General features: G+C 39.4%; 2 protein-coding genes across 2 annotated transcripts in view; both read left to right on the top strand.

Annotated features, from left to right (window-relative positions):
* The window catches only part of LOC134679259 (uncharacterized), a 452,522-nt gene that overhangs the window by 55,964 nt on the left and 386,634 nt on the right, over window positions 1–9,924 (top strand). The gene's annotated exons all lie outside the window — the stretch shown is intronic.
* On the top strand, window positions 7,484–9,813 carry LOC134679362 (protein SERAC1). The gene has a single exon (XM_063538262.1). It carries the CDS (start codon window positions 7,561–7,563, stop codon window positions 9,799–9,801), a length of 2,241 nt encoding a protein of 746 aa, XP_063394332.1. The 5' UTR covers window positions 7,484–7,560; the 3' UTR covers window positions 9,802–9,813.

The raw sequence follows: 9,924 nt of genomic DNA, 5'->3' as shown, positions 1-9,924 counted from the left end.
AATCTACCTAAATATGTCAGCATCGGTAATGACAACATTTTTAAGAATTATTAACACTTATTTTACTTTGAGCATGACGAGACGACGTCTTGCCTCTTTGATTCCATCTCCTTAAGGCGCTCTTATACTTGAGTTTTACGTTTCCGAGGGGGTGAAGCAGACGCGTGGTAGAACAGGCGGGCGGGCGCCCCGCGCGCCCCGCCGCACCATTCCCGCGCAGCACGTCTACATCCTTATTCTGGCGCCATCGGTATTCTGAATATTCTGATTTGTCAGTTCCGGGATTTTTTCCGGCAATTAATATCGAAATAAGGTTTATTATTTTAATGAGTATTTAATGAAATTATATACAATATGAGAGTATACCCCGACAAACTAAGAACCTAATCAAATTATACCCAATTATTATGAGACAGAAATTAGTACTTACTTACCATAAAAATATAATAGAGTTAGACCAAGAAAATTCTGCAACGATTTTGATTGCACACGCAGTGCAAGTGTTATTTTGAACGACATACCTTTATGAAATTATGATTAACACTTGCACTGCGTGTGCAATCAAAATTGTCGCACACTTGGTCTAATTCTAGAAGTCAATTTCGGACAAGTAGGTATTGAAAATAAGGAAGAATACTGTAGTTCGTTTTTTTTAGCATTAGAAAGTACTTGAAAGAAGGTAACCGATCTTGACATGTCTTTTAATTGAAACGTGCTTTTTAAAAATCAGTAACTATTACTTATGAAAGCTTATTTTATATACGAGTATTAGGACTTTTATTTTATATAAAAGCAATCAACATTTGGCATGATGTGTCACATCCCCGTAGCTGCAGGCTTCCATAGGCTATGGTGAATGTGGGTCGTATGCTTGCTTGCCACCAGTGTGGTATATAAAAACAGCATTTTTTGGAATAAATTTCCATAACGCACGGTACGGACTTGGCGGAAATAAGGTAGAAGTACTAGTGCTCAACGCTGCACTAGTATTCGACATGGGCACTTTATGTCAAAGTGACAAGAACTAAATTTGAATACAGAAAGATCGTCGCCGTTCAATTAACCTATATTACTTTGACATAAAGTATAGTGTGTAGCTTTCAAATAGAGCTCAACGGCTAATCCTATTGTCTATTGTTAAGTAAAACCGCACGTGCTACTTACCTGCAAAAAAGGGTCTTAATTATTTTATTTGGCACCTGAGCGCGGGCTAACGCTCAAAAAACCAGTGTAGGTGCGCTCTTGTTACGCATCTCTATGACACATTTTAGACTGGTTCTGTAGCGTTCGACTCACCGGCACTCAGTAACCGAAGTACGTATTTTTTATGCTGGTGGTTGTGGCACGTGGCACGAGCGGTTTTACTTAACAATAGACAATAGGATTAGCCGTCGAGCTCTATTTGAAAGCTACACACTATACCCACGTCAAATACTAGTGCAGCGTCGAGCACTAGTACTTCTACCTTACCTAATATTAAACACAAAACCATTTTAGACATTTTTCGACCACTTCCCTTAAAACGCATGTAGGTAACTCGGAAACTAAAAGCGGTGAAATGGTTACCAGCATACACTAAACACTCCCACATAGGTATTTGAATTCCATACACATATGTTTAAAAATGATTCAATTTGATTAATTTAATAGCCTTTAATAAAATATGTTTACACAATTTATCAATCGTGACTGAATTCCGGATTGGTTAGATGGGTGTGTGCCTTTGCTTCCCAACTTGTTATAAAATGACAATATGACGGGCGAATGTCTGAAATGTCACAGTAATTAAGAATTATTTTGCTTTTCTTCGTAAGTATGTTGAAAAACATTGTGTGTATAACATATTTGCATATTTATACAGTGGTTACACATTTTATGAAACGTCCACTAAACTAGCATAGGTCCGACGCTGGCAGTGGCCACGGGCGTACTGACGCGGGGAATGGGCGCAAGGTATTGCCGCGTAGGGTGTAATTTAGGTAGGTAAAATTTGAATTCATAAAAGTATGAATGAAAAGATTAACGTATCAATAAAAGGACCAGCAATAACGAAGATTTACTTAAAAGCTATCGAATGAGGTAAGTTTCATATCCATTTTCGTCGTAGTACTTCTAAAATATGGATCAAAAGACAGCTTTAAGCATGTTTTCAACTTAAGATTCTATCGAGAAAATAATGAGCCGTTGTGTTTCTGACAAGCAATAACGTAGTTCAAGGACTAAAGTTATACATACTAGAAAATAATGCTTGAAATCCTTGTAAAAGTCTGTAAATATGGTTACAAAAAAGCGCATTTTACTACACACCGCGCCTTAACAGTGAACTTGAGGATAGGTACCTATTACTTATTCTTATGCGTAAGTATTGAACAACCATATTGCGGAGATGTAACCCTAAATTCCATATTCCGTACTAATATTATAAAAGGAAGTGTCTGTCTGTTACCTCTTCACGCTTAAACCACTGAACCGATGTAGATGAAATTTGGTATAGAGATTGTTTGAGTCCCAGGGAAGGACGTAGGATAGTTTTTATCCCAGAAATCATCCCTTAAAGGGGTGGGATTTTGTATGGGGACTTAACAACAACTGGACATCAAACTTTGTCAAGGAATTGTCCCGCCCGTGCGGTGTTGCACCGGCGCTGGTGCACGATTTAGTTGAAATTTCGTATAGAGATAGTTTGAGTCCCAGAGAAGGACAAAGGGTAGTTTTCATTCAAGAAATCATCCTTAAAGGGGGTGAAAAGGGGGGGTTGAAGTTTGTATGGGGAATTAACAAAACGCAGATTGAATAAAATAATACCAATAATAGCTACCTATCTATGTACATACATTAATAATTCCTTGCTGACGAAGTCGCGGGTAAAAGCCTACGTACGCTTGGTATATTTTTTAAAGGTATCCCTAATATTTAGGTAACTATAAATACTCGAAAAAAAAAGAAATGAAACCTAGCTAAGAAAGTAGATTTATTTACCGTCTTCATGAGCGTAAGTAATATAGGTATTTGTGGTTGGCCTAGCTGTCGTCGCGACGCACTTACGGCTCGTCGGCGGAGGCAGGCGTCGACAAGCGAGAAGCGGTTGTTGGCTTCTGGCTCTGTACGAGTATTCCCTTAATTCCACTTATCTAATGAGTAGCGACGAACCACTTCAACGTCTTTACGTTACAGTGAGTTGCGCCAATCGGCAAACTACCGTGAATTGTTCATCTATTCTTTATGGCTCCTCCTCACGTTGGGCCAACGCCAACGAGGGACGCATTTATGCGTTAGAGGGAGCAAGTGATATTGCTATCTCATTCTACCGCATGGCTGCGTCCCTCGTTGGCGTTGGCGTTGGCCCAACGTGAAGAGGAGCCTTTAGACGGAATGGAGGGTGAACCTGCCTCATCTCATCAACCCGAAAATGATATTGAAAAACTTCTACTGTATTCTTGCTTACCTATATAATAAGCACCTACCAAATCAAGCTGGTTTTCTAATTGATATTACTGCTGATATGCGTGGATCATGAAATGTCATATCAACTATTTAAAGATTGTGTACCTATATACCTACCGTTAGAAGATAGTAGATCAATCAAACCAAGATTTTTTTTTTTGAAATTGAAGTATCTTGTACTTACCTACTTTTACCAGAATGTAACAAAATTCAAGCTGAGGAATGTGAATAGTGTGCGCCGCGTTGTGTATGCGGGCTCGGGGGCAGCGAGGTTCCCTTACGATCCATTGGGCTTGGTACGCAAACTGATCAGAGGGGCTACCGCGAAAACCGAAATTCGCAAATTGCGGGGATCTTTCTCTTTTACTCTAATGAAGGCGTAATTAGAGTGACAGAGAAAAATGCCCGCAATTTGCGAACTTCGATTTTCGCGGTTATAGTATAGTGGCTAAAATATACGGCTAAGTTTGGGGGGGAGTTAATGTGGCAGGCCCACAGTCCGTTAGTAGTTTTAAGACTGTACAACAGTTAGATTTAAACACAAATATTATCACCTACATCTGTGGACCCTAGTTAACGATTTGTGTTCATGTGAGTAATGTTGCGCATCATTGCGGTAACAAAAACGGCAGGCGAAGAATATCAATAATCTTAGATGTTAAGCCCCCTCCAGACTATGTGCGTGAATCGCGGGCGAAGCCGCGAACGCGAGTGTGGAGTCGATTTCGCTGTCTGCGAAAATCGACGCCACACTCGCATTCGCGGCTTCGCGCCGCGATTCGCGCACGAGTGTGGAGGGGGCTTAACACCTGGCAACGCACAACCCTAAAGGCCCCAGTACACAATGGGCCATCGCCGGCCATTCCAAGGGACGCATTTATGCGTTAGAGGGAGCAAGTGATATTGCTATCTCATTCTACCGCATGGCTGCTTCCCTTGTAGTGGCCGGCAATGGCCCATTGTGTACTGGGGCCTTAATAGAGTAGTAGTCGAGGCCCTAGTGCTGCACTCTGGCGACAAAACATTGCAGTAATACCCCCTATTTAGAACACATTAAAATAATTGACCTAAGCCACACCTAAGCTGTAGTTATAGATGGTCAAGCAAATCTTGTCAGTAGAAAAAGGCGCGAAAACAAATTTTCTATGAGACGATATCCCCTCGCGCCTACATTTTTCAAATTTGCCGCCTTTTTCTACTGACAAGATCTGCTTGACCAACTATATACATATATCTAAAATACTTAGGCACATCCTGGCGGTCTAGCATAAGTTGCGTTCTGTGGTTCTCGCACGCAAGTCCATACTAGAAGTCGCGTTAAATATAGGTATGGAGGCGCGCGTGAGAACGCAACTCATGCTAGACCGACTGAATTTTAAAACAAACGTCGTTTTCTAGAGTATTACGGACATGAGTCTAGAGCCCCCTCCAGACTATGCGCGTGAATCGCGGGCGAAGCCGCGAACGCGAGTGTGGAGTCGATTTTCGCAGACAGCGATTCACGCGCATAGTCTGGAGGGGGCTTAGTATGTTACTCGTAGAATTGGATCAAAGAATATAATACTCACTAGGAGAAGAACGGTAACTCCATACAAAAAAATGTCCCCAACCGTTTATACGTTTATACTACTGGCGCCCTCGATGTGTACCAATGGAACTAAAGTTGACAACCGGTTTAGCCTGGCGGGTATTGGTATTATAGGTATATAGTAATTATGTTGATAAACATATTTGTTATCTTCATATCACGAAATATATGAAAGATGCAAATATTACCCCTTGTTTGTGGTATTATCTATTGATTTAAATAAAAGGCATATTTATGTTTAAAACATTGTATTATGTTTTACATATAGAAATATACACTGAAAATTAAACCCTGACAACTTAATAAAAATAGACATTAATAAAGCGCATTCACAAAGTTTTCAGTATTATACAAATAACATTAGGCATGCCTACCTATTACACTTTACACACAGATACACTACACTTTACACACGGCATTTTACACAGATTTCTAACTTGTATTCATTCATACATTTCTTCACGGTTAATTAATACGCTTTCCAGATGCGTTATGACTCGGTTCCTTCTGAACCCACTAAAGCTGTATAAATTTCACTCTGGCTGCTTCAACAGCCGTTGCTCCGCATTTAGCACATTTTCTATGTGCATTGCTGTAATCTATGTAGGTACAGCCTTACAGTCTTAAGTGGTTGTACCGCTACGTTGTATTTATTATTTAAAGATTTAATAAATAAAATTTTCGTTATGAACTTTAACCACAGCAGTTGGACAGAGTCATTGACAAATATATTTTTTTTATTATGGTGGGTAGACGTACCTACCCTCCATATATTTTATGAGTATTGATAAAGACAGTTGGAAGCAAATATTCATTATAAAACTTAATCGCGTGTAATTAAGTTTTAAGCGTTTTAAGTCCCGTTTTATGATTAATATAAAATTCGTGATAATTTAAATCAGAGTTGGGAGCAATGTTGCTGTAGAAAAATGTTTTTATTTTTATTACTCGCAACTTTTTCTCGGAGGCCAACGCACACATAGAAGCTTCAGGCGCACACATGCGCAATTATTTGGGGACATAACTTTCTTAGGAAGTGAACAGGCCTTGAATTGGATCAAGCATGAAGGGTGGGGACGGGAATACTTACTCGCCAATCTGATTAAATTGTCCGATCAAATCGCCGTGCGGAAGCAAACGCCAATTTGGCTCGCAAAATTCAAGAAAACCAATTTGTAGCCCCCTCCAGACTATGCGCGTGAATCGCGGGCGAAGCCGCTAACGCGAGTGTGGAGTCGATTTCGCTGTCTGCGAAAATCGACGCCACACTCGCGTTCGCGGCTTCGCGCCGCGATTCGCGCACGAGTGTGGAGGAAACTTGTGACGCAAGTATTCGCGTTTGGAAGCATTTTTAAAATTTAGAGCGCTCAAATATCAGTAATATCGCCATTAAGGTCCTCACCACCTCACCTCTATAGATGAGATCTTACCATCTATGGTTACAGACAATAATCTTTGCCAAGGCCCCAAGGTTTTCTGTTCACTTTGACGGCGCAGCAACTATAGTTCGTTTTTTTTAGCATTAGAAATTAGGTAAACAATCTTGATGTGTCTTTTAATTTAAAAACACTTTTTAAAAATAAGTTACAGCAAATATGTATCATTTATATTTCATTTATATACTTTTGCTTTCATAAGTACTAGTTTTTGAATTTTAAAAAGCGTTTTTCAATTAAAAGACATGTCAAGATCGCTTACCTTCTTGCAAGTTCTTTCTAATGCTAAAAAAACGAACTATAGTATCACTTCTCTCTCCTCGCTCTTTTAAAAATGCCATTTGTCAAAAAAGGATAACCATACTGTTGACAAGATGAACTTCAAATCAGTGTTACCTTTTTTGGTGCATACAGGCTCTGTATGACTGCGTAAAAACGTGTATGTGTGCTCTTTTAGGGATGTGAAAAGTCGATTTTAATCATGTTATATATCGCTACACAGCGGAACGAAATAGCTATTAATTGAAGCTTCAATATCTTCGTTAAACATAAACATAATTGAAATGCTAATGAATAATAAATATATTAGAATATAATAAAATAATTCAATTATTGCGGAACACATATTTTAGTAGGTACCTATTTATGTATTTTAATTAAATATCTGAACTTTCCTTTGGTTCATGCTGAGGCGTGACGATAAAATTGTGATCTGATAACCACAATAAAGAATAAAAGCGTTTTTGTTCATTTTAGGTATCGATAAACCTTTGAAGTAAAAGTAAAATTGCAAGAAATGTCGATAGTTTATCGATATGACTTTGTCGACATGGGTACAACAAGGTGGTGTTAAATTGTTAATCGACCACTAAACAAAAGTGGTAACAGTGACAGCTCGCTGAGACGGAATCTCTATATATTATAAATCTATGAATTTTGCTATGATCCTACGACATCTGTCAACGCCATGTGTAAAACAGCTGTCAAAGGAAATGTCAATGTCAATAGATTATTTAAAAATAATATTATGATTGATTTGGCTTACTTTCCTCAGTATTTTTACGGTATACACGGCATATTTAAGATCTCAACATGAATATGTACGACCGCATCAAAATCGTTTTAAAAATATTGAAATATTCATCATTTTTCGGATGCGGTGGATTCCTAGTCGCCTATCCTTTCCGACAAACATATAAATCCATTGGTAAAATAGTGAATTCTAATGTTCTCGTGACGGAGAAGAAACACACCCCCGAGTACATCTACATAGATGACCCCAGCTACGATTTGACTTTGAGGATGGAAGAAGACAAAGCTAATAGGCAATCAGTGAGATTAGTGGGATGGAATCGTATTTGGAAAAGTTTGAAACATTCTCTGGCGTGGCGATTACTATGGCTGTGCAAACACGGGAATCAGGAGCAGCGAAACATCGCGCTGGTACAGTTGGCTTCGTTCAACAACAACAAGGAATGGGACTGTCTGAAACTTGCGCAGGCGATCGACAAAAACACCGCGGTACTGCTGGCGCGCACGCGCGGAGCCGACCTGCGCTACTTCTTGCCTCCGCCGATACACGTGAGGAAGGCCGCGAAAGCGCCAGAATTACTCTCCTATAAGTTTCATGATCTTATTTTAGCTGTCCAGAATCTTCAACATCATAGTTGTATACAGCACTTTTTATCTAAGTATTTTGCTAATGTCCAAGAACAAGCAATGGAGTCTGACAGTATTCCTGCTAAGCCAGACACATTAAGTGAACGTGATCTGTGCTTAATGTGTTTGGAGGCTTTGCATCACCATCTAAGCTTATTTAATAATAAAAATTACGAGGATGATCACTCAGCCAAATTGTTAGCAAATATGGGCATAATGTCATGTCTCGCTGAATTATTGTTAAGGCATCCAAATGATGTAGATGTGGATCTGGCAGTGCTAAAAGTTCTTACTGTTTTAAGTGTTCATACTAGTCTCCTCACTGCATTCTTTGAAAATGGTCTCATTAGAGAACTATCAAGATTATTACATTCAGGAGACATCAGATTGTCAAGCTCTGCAGCTGTTTGTTTGGCAAACTTATCAGGGGAATATTGTTACCGGCCAGGCTTATATTTATTACATCCCCTGTATAGAAATACTGCAAATCCAATATGCGATACGCTACTGGTTCATGGCTTGAGAGGTGGTGTTTTTGTGACCTGGAGGCAAAGAGATCAGTCGTGTAAGCCGGTTGGTATTTTAGAAGGCACTTTGACCGACCTAGAGTGTGGTGATGCTGTACCAAGTTATATAGATCAAGAGTTACAACAAGTAATGGAAGAAATAATAGAATTAGAAGATGAGGCTTTGCTTGCCAATATAGAAGTAGTGCTAGAGGATCTGCCTATTGATTCCAAAAGAGATCATGCAAATGCTTCCTTCTACACTGTAAAAAATAAGCGCACAGGCCTGATTAAAGAGCAGCAGGACCGCTGTGTGTACACCTCGTGTTGGCCTAAGGATTGGCTTCCACAAGATTGTGATAATCTTAGGATCATTGGTGTAAATTATCTTAGCTCTTTATCAGACTGGCTGGAACGATGCCCTTTACAGGCTTCAGATATATCAGCTCGGGCTTCTGAATTACAACCTAATTTACTTGATGCCGGAGTGGGCAGCCGGAATACACCAATAGTGTGGCTAGCTCATTCAATGGGTGGGCTCATAGTAAAACAAGTGCTCAATGTTGCTGCTCAAAGCCAGGATCCCCAAGCTAACAAACTTTGTGAATGTACCAAAGCAGTATTTTTCTATAGCACACCCCATAAGGGAAGTGCATTTGCAACCATGCCCAGAGCTGCGGCAGCAGTTTTGTGGCCATCTACGGATGTGCGCCAACTGCAAGAAAACTCGCCAGTATTATTAGATATTCATAAATTATTCCTCAAACATGCTGACAGGTATAATTGGGAAACTATCAGTTTTGCAGAAAGTTTACCTACTTTGGTAACGGCATTCAAGGTCCCAGTAAACTTTGTTGAAGCTGAATCAGCTGACTTAGGAAGGGGACCTTTCTACAAACTGCCTGTGGACCACTTGTGTATATGTAAGCCTGCAACTAGGCAAAGTATTTTATACACGACATTGTTGGATGTACTGCTTAGGGTGACAAACAAAGACGCATCACTAAAGTACACCAATATAGAATGGTTGTTTAACAAGGTATTCGTTACCTTGCAAAGCAAAAAGATGAAAATAATGGAAGCTTTCAATAACTCCCAAAGTAATGAAGGCATACGCTGGTCTGAACGGGTATTATTAGATATTTTTACTGATGGATTTACTGATTAGAATAAATGTTATAACAGACAGAAAGACAATTTTTTACTTTGTTTAATGCTTTGCTTTTTCAGTTGAACTCACGCTTGACCATATAATAATCTATTATTTGAATTTATTATATTTAGCGATCGG

This window comes from Cydia fagiglandana, chromosome Z (genome assembly GCF_963556715.1).
Source record: "Cydia fagiglandana chromosome Z, ilCydFagi1.1, whole genome shotgun sequence".
Taxonomy (NCBI): Eukaryota; Metazoa; Arthropoda; class Insecta; order Lepidoptera; family Tortricidae; genus Cydia; species Cydia fagiglandana.
The sequence above is the reverse complement of the archived record's forward strand: the minus strand, read 5'-3'. Positions and strand labels throughout refer to the sequence as shown.

Bases quoted from the DNA above. Each gene is read 5' to 3' on its own strand.
- LOC134679362 (XM_063538262.1), top strand. From the start codon at position 7,561: ATGAATATGTACGACCGCATCAAAATCGTTTTAAAAATATTGAAATAT.